This window comes from Cyprinodon tularosa, unplaced genomic scaffold (genome assembly GCF_016077235.1).
Source record: "Cyprinodon tularosa strain WSP-4 unplaced genomic scaffold, ASM1607723v1 ctg27, whole genome shotgun sequence".
Classification (NCBI taxonomy): domain Eukaryota; kingdom Metazoa; phylum Chordata; class Actinopteri; order Cyprinodontiformes; family Cyprinodontidae; genus Cyprinodon; species Cyprinodon tularosa.
In genome coordinates, this window is record NW_024038974.1 from 1,624,278 (window position 1) to 1,647,121 (window position 22,844).

At 37.4% G+C, this 22,844-nt stretch overlaps 2 protein-coding genes across 3 annotated transcripts; one reads left to right on the forward strand and one right to left on the reverse strand.

Annotated features, from left to right (window-relative positions):
- Positions 1–3,951: 3,951 nt before the first annotated feature.
- Positions 3,952–17,456, forward strand: LOC119786268 (transmembrane 9 superfamily member 2). 2 transcript variants are annotated; one of them, XM_038289503.1, is made up of 18 exons: positions 3,952–4,274; positions 4,756–4,823; positions 4,920–5,013; positions 6,539–6,666; positions 6,789–6,918; positions 8,956–9,086; positions 9,184–9,298; positions 9,384–9,463; positions 9,544–9,649; positions 11,482–11,532; positions 11,900–12,032; positions 12,579–12,698; positions 13,342–13,399; positions 13,537–13,696; positions 13,792–13,943; positions 14,056–14,167; positions 14,252–14,423; positions 16,526–17,456. In XM_038289503.1, exons 1-18 carry the CDS (start codon positions 4,140–4,142, stop codon positions 16,591–16,593), a joined length of 2,013 nt encoding a protein of 670 aa, XP_038145431.1. In that variant the 5' UTR covers positions 3,952–4,139; the 3' UTR covers positions 16,594–17,456. The 2 variants fall into 2 exon arrangements, with proteins under 2 accessions (XP_038145431.1, XP_038145432.1); XM_038289504.1 differs by lacking the exon at positions 11,482–11,532 and having other exon boundaries at positions 3,953–4,274.
- Positions 17,457–19,957: 2,501 nt separating this feature from the next.
- Positions 19,958–22,488, reverse strand: gpr101 (G protein-coupled receptor 101). Its single transcript, XM_038289505.1, has one exon. The coding sequence runs from the start codon at positions 21,736–21,738 to the stop codon at positions 20,395–20,397; it is 1,344 nt and encodes a 447-aa protein (XP_038145433.1). The 5' UTR covers positions 21,739–22,488; the 3' UTR covers positions 19,958–20,394.
- Between the last annotated feature and the right edge of the window lie 356 nt (positions 22,489–22,844).

Genomic DNA, 22,844 nt, shown 5'->3' on the forward strand with positions numbered 1-22,844 from the left:
ACACTTCGTCCTTAGTTGAAGGACACCACTCTTTCTCCATTTCCAAATATTTTGCCACGTACAGATTTAAGATTATAATCCTGACAGAGGAACTGTCGTAATTAGATAAAATATTGTGGGAAGCATCAGTGTTGACAGCTAACATTAAGGTGTAACACATCATCAATGATAATTATCCTAACAGTTCCCCCTGAAAAGGTGACCTTTAAAAATGTCACTTTAAACAACCACATTAATGTCTGCTCATTAACAGGATATTAATCATAGAAGAAACTTTAAGCGCTGTTTCTTTCATCATAGAATCATGGAATAAACAATTAACAGTCCCCCTGATGATGTAGCATTAATCAAAATTCAATCAAAAGTAATCACAATCAAAATTTCACAGACCAAATGTTATCACTCAAGACCACTTTTTCAGCATTTAACTGCAATTTGGGTTTCATCTAATGAAAGGAAGGCTGTGTTAGTTACCTATGCACACACTACTTTCATTTACCTTAGGTTAGGTAACCTAACCCTGTAACTCTAATAAGGTCAAATTCATCTCTCACTCCCACCTGGGGGCCTCCTACAGTAAGTGCGACCGCTCAGCATGGATAAATCATCCATCCAAATTTACCAATCATTCAGTCACAGTAGAGGACGTCCCATTTTGAATCTGACCATTATCACATTACCAACTAATTAAAGAACCTTAAAGCCAATCAGGTTTTGAATCGTTCTATGCCACAACAAAAGTGGCATAAAACCTAATCATGGTGGGTCTGGAGCAAAATGTCTCCATGCTTTTCATTTTTTTGTTTGTTTGTTTTTTAATAGAATCATGATTTTACAATCCGATTAAATTTGAGCACTAATCTTGGCAAAGTAGCTCAGGCTGTCAGAATGAATTGATAACCTATGTAAACACCAACTTTGAGCTTGATTTGATCTGAACTTTGATTCTAACACAGAATAGAATAGAATAGAATCGTTCTTTATCCTACAGTTGGGGAAATTAGCAGATAAGTTGGAAATGTAAGCACACAAAAAACATTAAAATAGAATATTGCAAAAATAAGGTCAAATAGAAAAGGTACTAAAACACCACACAATTAGGAATAACCAGCAATTATAGACTTACACCTATGAAGATTAGCATCCCACATTATAATGCCACCACCACTAGTTTTCCTGAAGGGGCGAACATGTTCAAGGTGATTTTAGTAACATACCAGGTTTTTGCAGGTTTTGTGTCTTTTACCAGAAAAAACATTTTTAACATGTTTTTTTTTCTTCTCTACATCAATTGTGATCACTTAAAATAGATTTTTTTTTTTACATTTTCTTTAATTTTTCTAAATCCCTTTCTTCCTACCATTCTCAATAGAGGTTGAGGTCTGTTTTGTGCACTGCAAATGTTTTCTGTTTTTGCTTTTGTCAACAGATATTCCTGTCAGAGATGTGAATCTCTGCAGCCCAACCAAATTTACAGCAGAGCTCTTTGGTGCATATGAACACAATACATTTTCCCTAGACTTAAAGTTTTGTCATACATTTGGCTTGAAAAAAGGGTGCCTTTAGTTCTTGTCTTGGCACTTGAATGCCTCTAATGTCTAAATATCAACTAAGGGTTTTGATGGGTTGTTTTGAGTTCCTTTTTTTCTTTCCCATCCATGTTTTTAAGTTTGTTTTAAAGATTTTCACAAGAACTACTTAGTTATTCATTGTTGTCTGGATGAACTATAATTCAAGAATAAGGCTATACACTGACTCAGAAACAAAGATTACTTTTTGTAGTTTGTCAAACTAATTATTTTAGGTATCACTAAGATGATATTAACATTGTGTATCAGGGTACAACCAAAGCGAAGAGAAAACCACATGTTCCAAATTCAGCAAAATAGTTCCATCTCTTACTTTCAGGCTGCTAATGACAATTAAAGCACTTAAACCACCTAAATTGTGGATTTTATTCAAATGCATACAATATGTTATAAATACTTTGTCCAATCAAAAAGTGAAAACCTTTAGGTGGTTCTCTGAACCTGCCTCAGGAAATTCATTCTGGCACAGCCTGACCCGAAAGTAATAGAGACAAAAGGTAGTTACCACCTGTATAGGTCAAGGCACTCCTTTTGTTGTCATTTTTGTGACAGTCTCTCTCAGCAGTTTCTGTCTCATTCTCTCCTTAGTTTTGGTAAAAACACAAATTTTATTATCTTTTAGAATAAGTAGCTGGCTGTGCGTTGCTGCCAAGGAGGTGTTGGACAACAGGAAGTAAAGTGAGAGACACCCACTCTATTAGAAAGACTGCAAATAGCATCAATTATATGTTCAGTTATTGAAATGAATCAATCTTGCCACCAGTTATGGAGACAAACTGGATATACAGTAAGATCCTTTTAATTATTTCAGATGATCTATAATCTGTGGTGTTAATTTAAAGATAGAAATAAGAACATGTCAAGAAAACGCCACCAGGTAATTTAAATAATGCTATGACAGCATTTCTGTTTTCTTTTTCCCGTTATGACAGTTGGTAGGGACTATCTATTTCTTTGGCAGAAAAGACTTAAACAGTTCTTAGTACTATACGATATATTTTTAAAATGATGTCTGATATTGATGTCGAATCTATAAAATTGCCAAAGCTATAAAAAATGATGAGGACTTTGAGTTGGATGACTTTTATATCCTGTGGGACTTCCAGATACAAATGGACTGAATGGTAATGGGAAATTAAACTGGACATTGGTGTGGTGGACAAAAAGCTGAGGAAAGCCATTGTGATTGACATAGCAATACCAAGTTACTGTAACATCAGGAACACAACATGAAAAACGATAGGGGCTCAGAGAAGAGCTGGAGGAAAACTGGACGGTCAAGGCATCAGTGGTGCAGAACCCTCAAGCTCCCAGGCCTCTGGGAGAGGAACTGAGCTTGGAGGAAAAAGTGGAGGAAGACCACACACGATGGGTGAGGAAGAGTTCATATATATATATATATATATATATATATATATATATATATATATATATATATATATATATATATATATATATATATATATATATATATATATATACACACACATACACATGGTTGTTAGATGATCTAAATGAAAATAAATGTATCTCATTACCACATAAGGGTAGTAACTAGTTATATATAGTTAGTTACATTTACTTGTGTTAAATAATATACTTTTAGGAGCAGATTTACTGCACCATACTTTTTACTTTTAGGTAAGTAGTGTCTTTACAAAATACTGCTTATCTTACTCGAGTAAAATGTTAATGTTTGTGTTAAAATTAGTATTTCTTTTTTTTTATTATTTAATATAAGATTACTTTATATCGAATGAACCTATCTCGACATTTGGAGATGAAGCTCATCTGCAGTAAAGAGTAAATATTGTTACTGAAGGTGATGATGGGGTTGACCATTTAGACAAATTATAAAACATTTAACACGTGCCACGCTAAGTTATGCCCTCTCCATACTTCTGCAACAAGAAAAACGAAACATTCCGGTTTTTCTAGTCGTCATCATTTGCATGTTCATGATCAGTACATTTCTCATTTTAATTCTTGTTTTCACTTTTTCCTGCACTTTTCAGATCCATTTCTTTAACACTAATGTCAAGTACTGCATTTTATATTTTTATTCATCTAGAGAGCACGTAGGCCTATGTTAAAGGAAAACAAGGGTGCTGATAGTAGCTAATAAGCAACGTAAAGTTCCACGGTGTCAAAATACTTGACCTGTCAAAATAAATCATATGTAAAATATACCTTTATACTTGTAGCATAATATACATTTGAAATAATTGAGTTATGTATATTTGTTAATTATCGTCATGGAAATGACTTGATTCGTAGTTTTAGTGGAGCTGAAAACAAACAAATCTAGTATTTAGAACAGACAAATTCTTGCTTACCTTTATTTTGAAGGGATAACCCCATGACATCCGCATAGCTTGACAGAGGGGGGACGTTGTCAGACTGGATCGGTCTCTCCATCCCGAACAAGAGAGAGGCAGCTTTTAGTTAACTCTATATACCTGGCGAACAGTAGGCCCTTTTAAACGAGGACATACACTACTTTTTAAATTACAGGACATAGCAGTGCTGGGGAGCTGAACCGGCCTTAACATGAAGACGCGACAGCTAGTTGGATTGGTCTATTTGCTAGCTGTATATTCCAGTTCATGCTTGGCGTTTTATCTTCCGGGTTTAGCTCCAGTGAGTTTTTGTCCAAAAGACGAAAACAATCTCAAAGATTGCCAGGTATGGGGGTTTTCAAACTGGGGTATCAATTCTTTTTGAAATCATGTTTTATTTAATCTATTGATGTTCTGCATGAATGTTTTTTTGGACGTTTTAATTTAGCTGGCAGTAATAGCAGTAGCTAGCCACTTGTCCTCTAGGCCCCGGCTAATTGCTGGAGCAGAATATTATCACATCATGATGTGTCGTCACTTTGTGCTTTCCCCCTTCACCATTGCAAGTAAATTATACACAAATACTCTCCCTGGATTTATTTATTTTTTCTTGAATTGTCTTTAAAGTTAAACACATACTACTGCATAAAGCAACGGCTGTTAGCCAACGTAACAAAACTAACAAAATTGAAAGCTGATGGGAAGGAAAAGTTTAAATAACAACTGAACTATTATCTCGGTGTCGGAATTATTGCGTGCAATGTGTCAACTTAACTCTCGCTTTCTTTAATGTGCTTTAAAAGATAAACTTTTTTTTTTTATTGCAGACGCAAATCGAGTTGTTCGTCAATCGTTTGGACTCGGTGGAGTCTGTTCTGCCTTATGAGTATGACGTGTAAGTCGCACCGTTTATATTTTCGATCAGAATCGTATTGATCGGTATCCTGATCAGTATTTCACTTTGAACCATTGATCTGAATATTTGCTAAAGGTTCGACTTCTGCAAGGATGACCATGAGAAGAGACCATCTGAGAACCTGGGACAGGTGCTGTTTGGTGAGAGAATTGAATCTTCCCCTTACAAGGTGAGGAGTGAAAGGTGGTAAATATGATTTTGGTTATTCATTCGTAATATGCATTCATTGATGTATTTACTAAGTGTATTTACTTATTTCAAATTATTAAAACAAAATAACTTGATAATGAAGTAAGGCAATGTAAAAAGTTGATGAAATGAACCCAAACGGCTTATATTAAGCCGCACACAAATTAATGAAATTTTCTTTTGTAGCCCCCAGACCACTAGGGGTAAATTCTGGCACCGGGTGTAACAAAAAAGCCAGGAACCTATAAGATGATGTCAGTAGAAAAATATAATTTATTTCACAATTTTGCAGGAGTTCACAAACACAGCAGACAGCAAAACAGGGAAGCTCTAAGCCTCAGGGTCTCCCAACAGCTGCTTAGTGGCGCAGCAAGAAGGTTCCGGGTTCTATTCCCTGCCCGGGGTCTTTCTGCATGGAGTTTGCATGTTCTCCCTGAGCATGCGTGGGATCTCTCCGGGTTCCTCCCACAGTCCAAAAACATGACTGTTAGGTTAATTGGTTTCTCTAGATTCTCCTAAGGTGTGAGTGTGTGAATGGTTGTTTGTCTCCATGTTGGCGACCTGTCCAGAGTGTACCCTGCCTCTTGCTCGTAGACAGCTGGACATAGGCACCAGCACCCCTCGTGACCCCGCCTGGGCTTAAGCGTGTAAGAAAATGGATGGATGGGTCTCCCAAGGCTAAAACAACAAACTAAACACCCTCTTATATAGTTATGAAATAAACCACTTTCTAACAGAGAACTGAAAACAAAGTGCAATACCTGAACACCCTGGGTAACCACGAAACAAGGAGAAAACAGTGAAACAAAAACTGCAGCTTCCACTGTGAACAGAAAAATGCTTTAGTTAGCCAATTATTCAACATGAATCACACATTAACACTCAGCTCTCAGACAAGATCAGTACAGATCAAGGCCCAGGGAATAAGAGAAATGGGCCTGACATCTCCAGTTTGAAGCTATTTATGGGGGTGGCTGATGAGCTTCAACACATTGCACCTGTAACAGCCAGGTAGACCTGAAACACAAAGAGAGAGCTCTCTCAAGAAGAGAGTCCCTAGAGGTCAGTGACCGTAACAATCCAAGATTTTAATTTCAATTTGATTTTAGTGCTAAACAAAATAAAGTACTTCATCAAATTTACTGTATGTACTGAAAACGCATCCAATTTTCCCTTGATCCTGCATAATTCCTCCAAGAAAACACGTTTTCCTCTGTAAATAATAAAAAAAAATCTTAAAATCAATACTCAATTTGTTTTTCTATTGATGATAATCAGAATAAGTTTATCCACCATTTACAACTGCATTAAAAAAACAACAACAAAATAATTCAACGGCATTGAGAAACTGCAGAAAATCTTTCCTTAATGTTTAAAAGGGAAGCAAAATCGGAATTATGAGGTCCGATTTAAGGAAGGCTAGTTGGTGCATTAGCTACATGTTTGTTTATATAATGTTCTGAAACATCTATTGTATCTTCTTTTTTTAATTTTCTATTTAACAGTTTGGCTTTAAAGAAGATCTAAAATGCAACAAGGTGTGCACAAAGAGTTACAAGGCAGGCAACAAAGATGATGCAGCAAAGTTGGAATTTCTCAAGATGGGAATGCAGCTGAACTATCAGCATCACTGGTGGGTTAAAGATGCACTCTTTTGTAGCATCCTTACTCTAAAGAAAATATTATTGTTTTGCTAATTAAAGAAAAACAACATTAAATGATCTTAGGAACTTGTTTTTTGAAATGTATTTTCAGGATAATTGACAACATGCCGGTAACATGGTGCTATGATGTTGAAGATGGGCAAAAATACTGCAACCCTGGCTTCCCCATTGGCTGTCTCGTCACAGCAGATGGTAGAGCAAAAGATGCCTGTGTAATTAATGTAAGTTTTTTTTTTTTTTTTACACTTTCTTTTTGGGCTTTTATGATCAAAACATTTTTGATTAAATGCAGTATTTTGCAAAGATGTATTTCCAGTGAAGATGATAGTTTGCAGCTGAAGTAGATTTGACACTAGTTCAACAAAGGTTCTCTAACAGCCTTCAAGATGTCAGAGAAATTTAGCACCTTGCTTTAGTAATAAGGTTCCTAATTTTGCCTTTGCTTTCAGTTGACTTTTAACATATTTTGGATTCTGAAAAGCAAATGCATTAAAGCAACACTGCATCATTTTGACCCAAGTATTTGTTATGAGATCTAATAAATGACTTATCAAATCAGTATACAGCACTTGGTTATTATCAACACTTCATGTAGGCTGCCCCTCTCTAGAATTCACCTATGTGACGGATCCATCACTGACTAGCCCCATTTACACTACCCTTTTGAAACCGTGCCGAGATCAATCCGAGCACGGTAACCGAGATAACCGTTGAGTGTAAATGGCACAATTAACTGAACCGGACCGCACCAGACACATCCGAACCGCGCTAACATGGTACTAGTTCATCAGTAAGGCTCGCCGCGGTTCAGTTCTGGCTCGGTTCTCAGATAGCAAAGAGTGCATGAGCAGACCATGTCATCTCCTTACAGTCAGCCTATGTAATCATGAAATTTCTGACATTAATAAAAATACCAGCTTCCCTACCTCGCCACACGATTTCCAGTGATGATTCTGCTTAGCAGTGTTATGAGCTCCAATGTCAGTTGTTGTTTCCTGCGTCTGTAAGCCCTGATTAGACTATCGTCTGTCCTATCCACTTCCCAGAAGCCAAATCAGTCAAGTAAATTCACCAAAGGCTGCATTCTTCGCCTGACTCTCCACAAACTTCCTGAGTGTTATGGCCGTCACCATGTTGATTTGCGAATATTGATTTGTTTACTTCTAGAGAGCAGTAGTACTGTAGATTGCCACGAGGAGATGAGGAACCCTGCTAGAGTAGTGTGTAAATGGTCGTAAGGAACCAAGTTTGGCATGGTTAACTGATCCAAGCTTGGCATGGATCAGTTTTCAGAGGGTAGTTTAAATGGGGCTAATAAAATCTAACTAAGCAAAGGGTTGTTTGCTTTGTTACAAAACAGATATGACACTTACCAAGTCAGACATATTTATGGTTCTCTGATGCAGGATTTAATCTAGAGCAGTGAATGTGGCCTCATTTTACGAGTAACTCCATAATTATAATTATGCTGGTCCAAAGTAGTCTGATATCAGATTCCAAACAGAGGGCGATGGTTTAATTTGCCACTGCATTTTCAGCTGTGCTGCTTCCATCAACACCCTTGTTTATAGATGCTGGAGATTGGCCTGTTTTCCAGTGTAGTCCTGTTTCTCTGTCCGTGACTGGCTGGATGTGCTCTCTTCATCCTGTGACATGGGAGTTGGCTCGGAGCTCGTCTGCCTGGCTGTGTGTTTCCTGGATGGGGCTGCCTTTTACAGCTGGCTTTTGTATCTCTGCTTCTGTCTCCTGGAACCCCAGTCGACCTCGGCATATGGCCGCTCACACTGAGACTGGTTCTGCTGGAGGTTTCATCCGGTTAAAAGGGAGTTTATCCTCTCCACTGTCGCTACAAGCATGCTTAGTGTGAGGGATTGTATTTCAGTCAATGAGTCGATGCAATCAACCAGTTTTCCGTAGATAGAAAGCTTTGAATCAATTTGACCGTATGATCTGGTGAACTATAAAGTGCCTTGAGATGACGTGTTGTGAATTGGCGCTATATAAATAAACTGAATTGAATTGAATTGAATTGAAAAATTTTTGCAGTGGCCTTTAGAGGTGCCAAACCAAGAAGTTACAGGTCTAACACCCCTAGTGGCTATAAGAGGCACTGTGTTGCTTTAATATAATGGAAAAAGGAAATAAATCCAGTCACTCTAACCTTTCAGACATAGACAAGCATGAGTTTAGTACTTCCAAATTAAGTTTAAGCTCTACTGTGTGTTGATAAATTATTTTTTCTTTTCTTTTTTTTTCAGTCTGAATTCAACAAGAAAAACACATATTATGTCTTCAACCATGTGGAAATAAAGATCACTTACCATAGTGGAGACAAAGAAGGAGGCTGGGAAGGAGCTCGCCTGGTTGGTGCCACCCTTGAACCCAAGAGGTAACTGCTGAGAGCATGTGAATATAAATGTCAATAACTATTCTTAACCAATAAATGTGAATGTAATCTAACGTTGTTGTTGTTTTTTTGTAAATAGCTTTAAACAAGCTGATGAAAAAAACCTAAACTGTGAATCAGGGAACCCGATGGAAGTCCCAGTAGAGTTTAAAGAAGATGTATCAATAGTTTACACCTACTCTGTAACATTTGAGGTAAGCCTTTGTATGTAGGACTGCTTGTTACTGATATGTTGTCTATTTATGAAAATTACAGTAAACCATTTTTTATTTTTTACAGGAAAATAATCAAATCAAATGGGCTTCTCGATGGGACTACATCTTGGTCTCCATGCCTCACACAAACATCCAGTGGTTCAGGTGTGAAGACATTTCTGCTGATATTCACAGGCTCATTGTACTTGTTTTCTACATTCAGGAGTGTCATGTTTGTTTTACAGTATCATGAATTCCTTGGTCATTGTGCTTTTCCTGTCTGGAATGGTTGCCATGATAATGCTGAGAACCCTGCACAAGGATATTGCCCGATACAATCAGGTGGATCAGGTAAAGGCGTGGTTTGACTTTACTTTTTATGATGTGTATACAAAAACGTAAGGCTACTCCAAAAACATAAGACATCATGTTTGCACATTGTGCGTAATTGAAGTTATTGCTTAGATATATCTCAATTAATAATTATGGGCATTTAAACGACATTTGAAGGGGGGAAAAAAGCATCCATTGTTGCTTACATGCATGCATGCATACACACACACACACACACACACACACACCTCAAGCCAGACTTTCTGTGGATTTTCACCAAAATCCTTTGCTCAAACAGAATAAAGGGTTAAATGGGTTTATTATATGATCATAAACCTCTAAAGCAGCATTAGCTCTTAGCCCTAATAAGCTACAATTATTGAAGAGGAAACCAACCTATCGGGATCAGCATGCAAATTGTGCTGTTTTTAAATTTTGGACAAAGAATGCCTCCTTTAACAGCATCACTATTGTTGGAATAAATGTTTATGTCTTTGCTGTAGGTCAATGATTCAGTTCAGTCTGTTGTAGGGTAGCAAGTAAATTTCTAGTGCAGATCTTTCTATAAACTAAGTCCACACAGATTATTTCCCCAGCTTGCCTAAAACGTAATTAGATAAACCAGGTCTTTATGCATTTCACAACAAAACAAACTTCTGATGTTACATGTAATTGTTGATGTTAGGGATGCCACGAAAATTCGGCCGACGGAAATTTTCTGCCGAAAAGTGCATTTTCGGTTTTTGGCAGATAGACATTTACCACGGAAACGACATGGCAGAAACTTGTGGTGATGCAAGCAAATAGCCCAGCCAGCTTGCATAAATGTTGCCAACGCGCAATGAAAAAGACTGAATAAAGAGAGCAGAGTTGAGCGCACGGCAGACTGGTTTTCAGTGAGCAGGTGGGAGTTTAAACCCTGCACAGTGGTCTCACTGCATTATCAGGTCATTGGCAAAAAAATGAGGCAGTTGAAATCCAAATTTCCCAATCAGCATTCTGAATATGAGAAGAATGTGACACGGAAAAGGAAACACTGAACACGCCCACTCAGGCTGTGGCAGGCGGGTTTGAAAAGGCAAGAAAGTTTCCCAGTGGTTCTGCCAAGGTGAAGGGCATAGCAAATCAATGTCAGTGGTATTTATATTGTTACTTTTGTAATTGATTTCTTGAAATGACAGGATTTTAGTTAGAATTAGTAGACATCATAGCCAATAGCTGTGGTTCATTTGACCCAATTTCTTTTAGTGTTTGGGTTTTTAGCCTTGGTTTCCTAATTTTTGTTCTGTTTTTTCGCCAAAAAATTTCATTTTGCTGCATCCCTACTTGATATTCATGGTGTTACTACAAAACGTCTTGGTTACTGGCAGAGAGCCTGACTCCCAGGTAGATTTCGTTATGTTGCATTATAATTTTTATCAGACAAGCCCATCTACTTCCCCTTAGTAATCTGAAAGCAGTATAGAAGAAGTAATCTTGAGCAAGCAGCGTAAACCGCTTTCTTTTAGTAAATTATGACAAATAATATGCTTGTTATTACTGCTTGGGATCCTGATAATGAGGCTTGAAACAAAGAGGGTTCTCTTACAAGTCAGTTTGTGATCCTATGTTTACATAGCGAAGATGAAAGATCCTGTACTTCTGTATAAAATACAGATGTGTTAAAAATGTATATATATATTTTTTTTAACAAATTAAACTGATGTATAGATTTTAATCAGTAGTAGAAAAATGATGTATTTGAAACAGGATTTTTTTTGTGGCATATGTCCTAAATCTTTTATTGTAAAATACCACCCAGCACGAGCACATTGTATCTAGAATTATAAATACTTTGTTACATTTCACAGGGAGACTTGATAAGGCTTACACCATCCAAGGACAAATCTTCTCTTCCTTATGTAAGCTTAATAAAAACTATTTCAAAGATCTCTCTTTTTTGTTTTTGGTAACTAAATCAGGTGCTTGGGTGTGTGTAATTCTACCAAACAAAAAACACATGGAATGTAAAATGTGGTGTGGATCTTTAAAGTAGGAGTTAAAATATCCATGAAATGTAACAGTTTTTATAAAAAAAAGAGGTCTAACTTGTTAAAATATAGTGGTTTGTTCACACCAAATTTTACACCTTCTTAAACTAAGTCTTCACTCACTCGTTTGTGGCTAGCAGGAATAACTGTCTGGTGGTTGGTGCGACTTTTAACTCACGTTTTTTTTTTTGTACTTTTTTCCCCTCTCTTAACTCTTCTATCGATCTTTGCCCTCCAGGAGGATGCACAGGAGGAGTCCGGATGGAAGCAAGTGCATGGAGATGTCTTCCGTCCTCCCAGGAAAGGGATGTTGCTCTCTGTGTTCCTTGGACAAGGCACCCAGATCTTCATCATGACCTTCATCACACTCTGTAAGAACGTCTTCACCTCTTTTGAACACACAGAATGTCATTGTTCCAAATGACACCTTCCTCTGTAGGTTGATGCCTATCCCTCGTTTACCGAGGATCGATTTAAAAGGCTTTGTCTAGTGCTTGTTTGCATACTTGATGCCTACATTTAGAAGCCTTACATAATCTAACATCTGCTTAACAAATCTGGGGGAAAATGTGGCCTGTAAAGGGTGTTAAATGCTTAAAGCGATGAAACACAAATCGGTCTGCCTTATTCCTTTACAATGCACAAAAGAAAACTCCCCCTCATGAGCATCATCTGATTCTGAGCTGTAGAATTTATTTTTTGGAGGCTAGTGTCACAAGTATGGCAGCAGATATTCCTAATAAAACATATCAGTTCTTTTCTTATCTTCTGAACTGTATCTAACATCTGAATTATACGGTAACATCGTAGTTGGAAGGAGAGAAGTTGTTGTAATCTGGTGCATCTTCCACACTCAGCTGTACATATGTTATGAACAATGCTCTGATGTTTTTATTTATCAATTCTGTCCTCTGTAGTCCTGGCCTGTCTTGGATTCCTGTCTCCTGCCAACAGAGGGGCCCTGATGACATGCGCTGTGGTGCTCTGGGTACTGCTGGGCACACCTGCTGGCTATGTGTCTGCACGTCTTTACAAAAGTAAATGTCTAATTTGTATGGAAATTCTACTCTAGCAGATTTAGCATTTCAAACTTTTTATAGTTGGATTATTTAATGTATAAGACATTTGTAAACCACTTATTTTAGAGAATGCTGTTGAATTTCTGATTTTATTTCTTATTTTACTTTGAAATAAAATGCTTGACTTATTGTAGATGAAACAAAAACAAAGCCTTACATTTTAGTGACACCACATTGATTCTGTGAATTCATTGCTTTTCACTACTTGTAAACACTTACTACTTATCAGCACTTACACAACTTTTAATGAAAGTTTTAACTACGAATTATGATAAAATGACTGAGTGAGGGAATGTGTAAAAATGTCTTAAAATAAGTGTATTTACCCTTTTTGAGTAGGTAAATATGTTTATCTGCCAATGGAATGAGTATTTTTGCCCTTAAAATATGTCAATTAAATAGGCCTATGAAATAAGAGATTGCATTTTTTATTCTTATTTTAAATATAAATTGCCTTATTCCATTGGCAAAGTGTCTAACTTATCTGCTTAATTTGAGAAAAAATGCTCCTATTTTAAGAAAAATTGACTTACTTGGATGTACACTTTTTGCAATGTTTTGTACTCTCACAATGATTAATTCTTGACTTTCTCATTTTCAGCTTTTGGAGGTGAAAAGTGGAAGACAAACGTCTTGCTGACAGCACTCCTATGCCCAGGGTATGTTGAATAGTTTGATAATGCTAAACCAATGCTTGTGCTTTTTCTCTCAACAGGTCTGTAGTCACATTCACTAATCTAATGCAGGATATGGTTTACCTTTATGCTGTCTGACCGTTTTTCTCTTATTTATTTAGGATTGTATTTGCTGACTTTTTCCTGATGAACCTGATCCTGTGGGTGGAGGGTTCCTCTGCTGCAATCCCATTTGGTACTCTGGTGGCCATTTTGGCCATGTGGTTTGGAATTTCTGTACCCCTCACTTTTGTCGGTGCCTACTTTGGATTCAAGAAACCTGTTAGTCAGATATTCTTATTGGACAAAAATATTGACAAATATCTTACTTTGTGGTACGTTGTAAGCAATCATCTTTTTTTTTCTGCTTTGTGCAGGCGATAGAACAACCAGTGAGGACAAATCAAATCCCCAGGCAAATTCCTGAGCAGTCCTTCTTCACTAAACCTATCCCTGGTATTGTGATGGGCGGGATCCTTCCCTTTGGTTGCATCTTCATCCAACTGTTCTTCATCCTCAACAGCATTTGGTAAAAATATGAGATATTGCTATTTCTGAGAAATGATTAACTTTTAATTGCGCCAAATTCGTCATAATTCTGATGTTTGTCCTTCTTTGCTGCCCGTTCTTATGTGTTTTAGGTCTCATCAGATGTACTACATGTTTGGGTTCCTGTTCCTGGTTTTCATTATTCTCCTGATTACCTGCTCGGAGGCCACAATTCTGCTGTGTTACTTCCACCTGTGTGCTGAGGTACCTCAATGTTTTAGACTTGATTTTATTATCCCTATAAACGGAACCTAACTTCCACATTAATCTTTTGTCTCACTTGTCTAGGACTATCATTGGTGGTGGCGTTCATTCCTGACCAGCGGTTTCACAGCAGTCTATCTCTTCATCTATGCTGTGCACTACTTCTTCTCAAAGCTGCAAATAATTGGCGCGGCCAGCACCATCCTGTACTTTGGTTACACTATGATTATGGTTCTCATCTTCTTCCTCTTCACAGGTAAGTTTTATTCAAAGCTGTTTTTTATTTTCACCTCATTCAGGTATGTTAAAGACATAGCTTAATTGCCTCAATGTTTTGGGTTTAATAAAGGATGGGATGTTTATTTATAGGTATTGCCAACTTGACAGTAGGTGGAGCATTCAGGATCCTGCCCAGTGGCTTTTAGGATGTTGCATCATTTGTTTGCTTTTATTTTAGTTGTCCTTTGTGCTTGCACAGATGTATCTCTAGTAATATAGTAAAAAATCCCAACAAATTTCAGCAATGCAGTCATATGATAAAACTGACAAAGATTAGTTGCACTCTGATGTTTTTTTTTATGTGATTATTTGTTTACTTTAAGGATAACGGCCTACATCTAACAGATATCCAATATGAAGTTTACTTATTTTATTGCCTGCTCAGTTGTGAGGAAGAATGCTTATAGCGGTCCAGCACATATTCATTGATACATTCTATAGGGAGTGTGTAGTAAAAAAAAACACATTTAAAATAAGCTGGCTGTATGCATGTGCTTTATTCATAGATAGAAATGTAAAGTTGAGTGAAAGGGAAAGAAAACAAAGCTGGAGGAAAATGTAAACAACTGACTTAATCCATTCTTACGGGCTAAAACTGTGGCTTTCTGTCTGATAAGCCGTTCCTGAATTCTCCTACCATTTTAAGATAAAAAGGGCTAGTCGGTGATAGGATGAATGTCACCTGCCAGTTGTCCAGTGAGTTTTATCCATTCTGAATCCTGAAGGTTTTAAAGCATCTCCTTCATTTCTCTGCTGAAAAACTTTAGGGAGACTGTGATTTCATTTTCCAGTAGAACTGTTTCTTCTGAGCCACATTGGTTCATTTCCAAAGTTGCACAGTGATGTGGTGCAGCTGACTATTCTTGCCCTCTCAAAAAAGATTTAAGTTGTCAGCCGAAAGAGGATCATATTAAGTCCCAAATAATAGTCTGTATGTTGCACAAGATCATCTGCCTCACAAGGACGTTGATGGGGACACATGTCCTGGTTTTATACCGTCATTAGGAAAGATAAAAATTAGTCTGTAGCAGTGCTCATCATGACTGCTCACTATCTACGGTCAGAGCTATAAGTAGAATGTGGATAAGATGTCAAAAGATTATCGCTGCAAAGTAGTTTGACAGTTCAAGAAAATAAGATGATTAGTTTCCCTCCTTGCTTCTAGTTTTGATTTAAATAATCCTAATCCATGTCATTTCCTCTTTTCATTTCGTTGTCTGCTTTTGTCATCTCATCCCAACTTTGAACTTAACTTATTTCGTCTGCGTCTATGTGTGGCCCGCTTTCAGATTAGACTTTATACCAAGAGGAAGGAATCCAAGATTTTTATTTCAACTCTTCTTTTTTTTTTTTATTCTTTCTTTTTATGTTTTCATAAAGAGGGGGTAAATAAACTACTATGTAGAAGTTCAAAAGTAATTTGTTCATTCATTTCTACAGCTAAAGCTGGAAAAAAGCTATTATATTGTATAAAAAAAACTATTAAATAAAGATGTTTTACACATTTTTCAGCCAGTAAATATGTAAATCTGTTGCCTTCAAGTAGTTTGCAATACCTTAAGGCACAGTGGGTTGTTTTAAATTTGCTAGTATTAAAATAATGGTTGGGCTCTTAAGAGGAATACCAAAACCTAAAAACAAATGGTTGTCTTATAGATGTGAGACTCCTCTGCTGCACCTTTCTATTATTAGAACCTACTTAGAAAGATGAATGCCAGTCTGCCTTTCTTATATGGCCTCTTTTATGTTGGTCCATAACCATTTTAGGAAATACTAATTTATAGGTCAAATTCTCCAAAAGCTCTGATAACTTTTAAGGATAACTTGACTTTATTGATGGATTTTAAGAAAACCAATAAATATGTTGGGAATTTTGATGGAAACAAGTGTTTTGTTCATTTGTTTTTAATCATAAATCAATTTAAATGTAAGGAATTTTTTTTTAATTTTCATTTTTCTACGTTTTAAATGTGAAACTATCTTTACCAGGGGTTGTCAGTTTTTGTAATCTTGCCCTGTTTAATGCTCTGATTTACACGATTAGATTAAAATGTGCCTTTTTTTTCCTTCTACCTTTAGGAACAATTGGCTTCTTCGCTTGCTTCTGGTTTGTAAATAAGATCTACAGTGTGGTGAAAGTGGACTAGAGGACTGAGCAAGGACTGATACCTAGCTGCCACAGAGCTGGGCTCCTCAGTGATGCCTGTGTAATAAAGTTGTCTAAACGGACCTGAACTGAAACCGTCACACATAAAAAAAAAAAGATAATACTTACAGAGTCCTTTTTGTGCTTTAAACCTCTTTTGCTTTTTTTTTTTTTTATAAATATATATATATATAATATTGTTTCACTGTCAACTTGTAGTACTCTGAATGGCGCCTTGAAAATCAACAAGGGTTCCAGTGAGCCATTTGTTTTACTTTAATTTTCTAAAGGAAGTCAGATATTTTAGTTGGTTTTTCTATTCTTTCATGGATAAATGCTCTCTTTTTTTTGTTTTGTTGCTTTTTTCAATGCCTGTTCTGTAATGATTTGGAAAACAGAATGTGTACATATGTTATATAAAGAGGGAGAGTGAGAATACTTCTTAAAAGCGGTCACCACCGTTTTCTGCATTTTCTTTTCTTTTTCTAGGTGTGAATTGGGTTAAAATTCATTGAACATCAAATTGTAATGTAGTCTAAACATGTAAAACACTGACGCTGGTTTCACAAATTTTGTTCTTAATTTAAGATTTTGTAGGGTAGAAGGGTGAAGCCTGTCAGTGGCTAAAGCCTGTAACATATTAAGGATCTGTCCATGTGTACGGCAGCAGAAAAGACTCAAACGTGATTGCAATGCAGACCATGAGGATACTTGTATGCTTCCTAGAGATTCATCGCTTAATGATCTAAAGTGGTTTGTTACACTTACTTAAATTAAACACCATTGCTGTATGCTTCAGGCCGTGGGAAGTGTTCATCAGAGGTGAAAACTTTACAAATAAATGTAATCAAATCAAAGGGGAAACAGTGGTGTTGTCTTTGAGCTACTATAAATATCTCCCATTGCCATTTTTTTCAACTAGTGTCTAAACTGCACCTGACATAAGTATTGCTACCATGATTTTTCTATTTTTAACTAAATATAAAGCAAACTAGGTGACAAGTTATCCAATTATCGATGCATTGGCTTCATTTGGTATAATATACTGATAATTGATGATACAATTACTGTCTTTTTCAAAACTAGAATTAAAAGGGACATGAACTGAGGAAAATGATGCCGGATTTTACTTCAATAAACATTGTTTGCGTTAAGTCAAATGACACATTTTTCTTTATACATGACATTTTATTAAACCAACCAAATTAATACAAGTACACAAAGTACCAGGTGGATTTCTAAAGGCTAAAACATTTTCACTTCTTTACTGTAATGCCAACTGTTCTATTGAGAGATTCTGACAAGTTTGATTGTCAAATATGTTTAAATCTTTTTACAGGCCTCCTAGGTATTTACAGATTTCTAACAAAGACTTGGAGAAAACAGAGTTTTTCTTTCTTTTTTTTTGATGCCACAAAGATGAAACCTTTAAATGTGATTCTACCTGTATGATTCTATTAAATCATACAGGTAGATTGGTCAAATATTTTCTGTCTAAGGAAACCCAGCAGATTACATCAATTCAGTCACTTTGCAGAATTCACTCTTTCTGGCTGAGCATCTAACAACAGCAGATGTCAGCTTGCATTGTCATTGACTTTGCCGCAACACACAATTCCAAGGTTTTCCTTTAAAAACACTGAAACTAAGTTCAAGTTATTTAGAGGTGCCACCTTTTAAATGACATCATGGAAAATAAGCTAGGAGCTGGAACAAAATATCTATGTTTTAGTGGGACAAAGATTTTAATATTCAGCTGGATTAACAAGAATGTATTGAAGAGATCTGATTGAACTCAGAATGTATTTAACCACATATGAAACATGATGTTTTATGGTGGTTAATGATATGGAGCTACTTTGCTCTAAATGGTATCAGTGTAAAAAAAAAAAAAAAAAAAAGATAACGCATGAGGGCTATTGCTGGATTGTTCCACTTCGTCAAAATAAACAGCTGGATAATAAAAATCTTAACACAATGAGGTCCAAAAATCCCCAAAACACATCAAAACTAGTCATATAATGGATAAATCAGGCTATACTTGACCACAATTGTATTCATAATCTGAATATTATAATCTGCCGATTTAAAAAGAGAGCAGTCAAATGTCCATCTAGAGCTGCACCAGAGGCTATTTGATAGATGCTAGTTTATAATTGAGGTATAACTGGATAGAAAACATTGAGAAAACTCACCCAAAAAAATCCTAAAATATAGACCTAGTTCATTTTTCTGACTATTCTATATGATGATCATGACACATTGGAAAAAGTTCAAATGCACCTTTAAAGCTCCACGTTAATACTGTACTTATGTAATGAGTGTATAATTTCTGACCACATTTATAAATGAGGCTCTATCTGTGGCTGTAAGCCTGTAAGCATTTTTTCTATTATTTCGATTAAAAATATAACAGGAATATTACATGTCTATGTGCTCAATGTCATATAAGAAATCTGTCACATAGGTACTCCTGGCTTGCTGCTTACTGTAAGAAATTGGCACAATGTTTTATTTTTAGCACATTTCTCCCTGTTTTCTGCACTTTGAAAGAAAATATTTAAAATCTCCAAAGAAAGGTGGTAAAAAGTACAAAAACGGCACACTGGAGAGGCAAAACCTTTAGATTTTGTCAGAATCAACTAAGAACTAAGACAAATCTATGTTTGGTCCTTTTGTTACATAAAGGGAATTAGAACTCCTGTGTGTTTCTTTTTTTACTTTCAGGCACAATGAATCATTTTCTATTTCAAAACGAAGAGGAGTTGCAGAGAAAACAAGTATTTACAAACTAAAAATTGAATTGTTATGGAAACAGTTCTTTTCTTATTCTGCAAGAAATACCCTGAGTTAATAATGTGCAATGCCCTACAGCATGCGGCACAGAAAAACACAAAGAGAGGTTTGGCAACAGCACACCAAAAAAAGATAAAAAAAAACATTACTGACCATTTTCAGAGAACAAAAATTATTTTCTGCTATGACAAGGTTTAGAATGAGTAATCAAAATTAAGAATAATGTATAGGTCCATTTTGAAATTCAAGCAGCAGTAATTACAATATTGGATACTTCTGATAATGCTTTTACAGGTAGAACATATTGATTGCTGCAATATCCTGCACTTATGTGTGTATAGTTTTTAAAATTGCATTACGCATATATCCCGATATAGGTAGATTCAAATTTGATCACTTTTGACCTCTTGAATTTTGTTTTACCAGTAACATATTTAGTATTGTACAACCTTAATTGGTAAAAATCCTTTTTTAGTTTGTATACATATAATAGAGAGACATACATTGTTATTGACATCTGAGTAGCCATTAAAATTGAAAGTTGATCTGCTACTGAGAGTATTTAGCACTAGCAGTAATTCCAAATGTGTCTTTTTTTTCCAAATTGCAGAAAGAAAAGCACTTGGATGTGACCTATTTTCCAGATGAACTACTGACACACTGAACAGATCATGGATGCCACCTTCTGTGAAAACAGCTAAAAACTTCATAAAGAGGTGTTCACATCATTTTTTAAACCATTTAAATCCAATATGAGTCAAACCTCACCCCCATTTGATTACTGAATCAACTAAAATGAACAGATGCATTGAAAGCTGTCTACTTCAATTAAGATACCTGCTCTCAATTAGTGAAATTGCTTCAAATATCCTCCATTATCCTTTGGTATACAAACCAAGCATGTATTTAAATGATTGATACAATATTAAGTACTATAGCTTTCAATTTAATCAGGTTGGGCCCAAATTTATAATCACAGAAGAGAAACTTTTCACATAGGCGTAAATCATGAGGTTTGCTTATCGTGAACAGGGAGCTCTCTCTCTGAGCTAAAACTGGTAGAGGTGGTCTCTCTACGACTGTCCCTGGACTTCCTCTCACAAGTGGGAGAGTAAGAGGTTGTGCATTCTTCCCAGGTCTGTAGAGGAAAGACTCTAGCAGCCAGACTGGGAAGGTGAGAGTGAGCACCGGTGCGTCCATCTGCCGTGCCAAAGCAACTTTCCACAGTGGAGCTCTGGCGTGGACGACCCTGCTTGCAGAGCATTCCATAAAGCAAAGCCAGGAACTCCTTTCTCACACTGCGGTGCATGTAGCCGTAAATGTACGGATGTAGGCAGCACTGTAAGAAGAAGAGCACAAGGGCGACGGAGGACATCCATGGGGGCACATCGATTCTGCTGTTCATCGATATTGTATTTATGATGCTGTAGGGACCCATGCTGAAGATATATGAAGCCATGATGACAAACACAACACGAGCTGCCTTGCAGTGGTAGTGGAACCGTCTGTGTTTAACCCGAACAGGGTGTCTTCGGGCTGTGCAGGGGCCCTCGGGCAAACTTGGCTGCTGGGGTATGGGCAGCCGCTGCGGACTGTTGGGGCTCTGGAATTCCTGCTGGCAGGGCTGGGAGTAGGACTGTGTCTGTATGGGATGCACTAATGCATTCTGTCTCCGGGCTGCTCTGAACACCATCCAGTAACATCCAAGCATTATGAGCACTGGAAGCCAGAAGGAAAAGATGGATACCACAGCAGAGTAGGACAAACTGGAGGCCCACAACACCGTGCAGACCTTATAACGTTGGTCGAAGTCTATAGTCCCCCATCCATAGAGAGGGGGTGTGCTCTGCAGAAAGCTCAGCACCCAGGTGGCAATGATCAGGTTTGTGCCTAAGTGCGGGGTCATGCGGGTCGGATAAGATAGAGGGTGAATAATGGCCAGATAGCGATCCACCGAGACAACTATGATGGTATTGACCCCTGTGAATGCAAAAAGGTGCATAAGCACCACCAGAGCCTGGCACAGCCGAGCATCCAGGGGCCACACACCTGGCAAGGCAGCCGCAATGGCAAAGGGCATCACTAAAACAGTCTGCAGCAGATCCGCCAAGAGGAGGTTGAGTACAAAGCGATTGGCAACGTGAAGGAGCTGAGGCTTCCTTTGGAAAACCAGCAGAACGACTACATTCCCAAACAAGGAGAGGCATACGATCAACGATATGAGCGCCACCTTCACCACACTGTCAGCAAAGGAGGACCAGACCAGGTCCTGACCGGGGTGGGTGATGCCATACTCCAGGGGATCATTAGTGAAATTGGAGTCCAAACCAGGTGCCTGGGAGCTTGACATCTTCCAGATGGCACCCAGTAGTGATGACACAATGTCAGGTCAGTCCCATACTTATCAGAGCCTAAATCCACCTCATCTACAGCTGTGGTTTCAACACAAATCTCACATTGCTTTTAAACGCATTTCATCCAAAGTGACAACATCCCCATAAGGTGTGAAAACTGCCCACGCGTGTCGTCCACGAGCAGCTGAAGATAACCCACAGTGATTCTCCGCTCATTGCGATCGGTGTTTAATCCCTGAAGGCTTCACCAGACGAAAACAGGCCCCCTTCCTCCTCTCCTCTCCTCCTCCTCCTTCCTGCAGCCGACATCTGCTGAATGAAAAACGGGATTCAGCGACAGCAGATGCCACCGTCCCAGCCTCCAGCGGACGGAAGATATCAGCAGCCGCTAATCTGTTACTGATGCATAAAAACGCAGAGATGATCAGCGGTGCGATCATTTGCTTGATGATGCGCTGCGCTCCGTTTCCATCCAGTCATCGCCGACGCGCTTCACCCAGCGGGGGTCTCTCATCCAGGCGGCTACATCTTCTCCACTGCTGCGCTTTTTTTTGTCGGATATCAAGGCGAACCGTTTATTATTTTTATATCAGCTTTGATTCCTCCTTCGCAGGTTTAGGTTGCTTAAAGTCAGATCTTGTCTCCGATGTGTCAGAATGAATAAAAAAAAGGGACACCTGTACAGAAATCTGTCCCCCGCAGCTACAGCCGCCACCGCTGGAGCTCCGCACCAACCCCCTCCTTTCTCTAACCCCGCGTTGATATGAATGTGAGCGCATCTCGCCATCCACTTTATACATCATAGAAACATCTAAAAATGATCTGCGTTTTCTAACGAGCTCAATGCTAAACGATTTTCTTAATTAACACAGCACACAACGGGATCACTTTAATAAGCTCATATAAAATACAAAAAAAAAAACCAACATGTTTTAATTTAGGTTTTACATATTTGCACAATTCTAAGGTGAATGGAAAAAAAAATAAATAAATAATAATAATATATATATATATATATATATATATATATATATATATATATATATATATATATATATATATATATATATATATATATATATATATATATATATATATATAT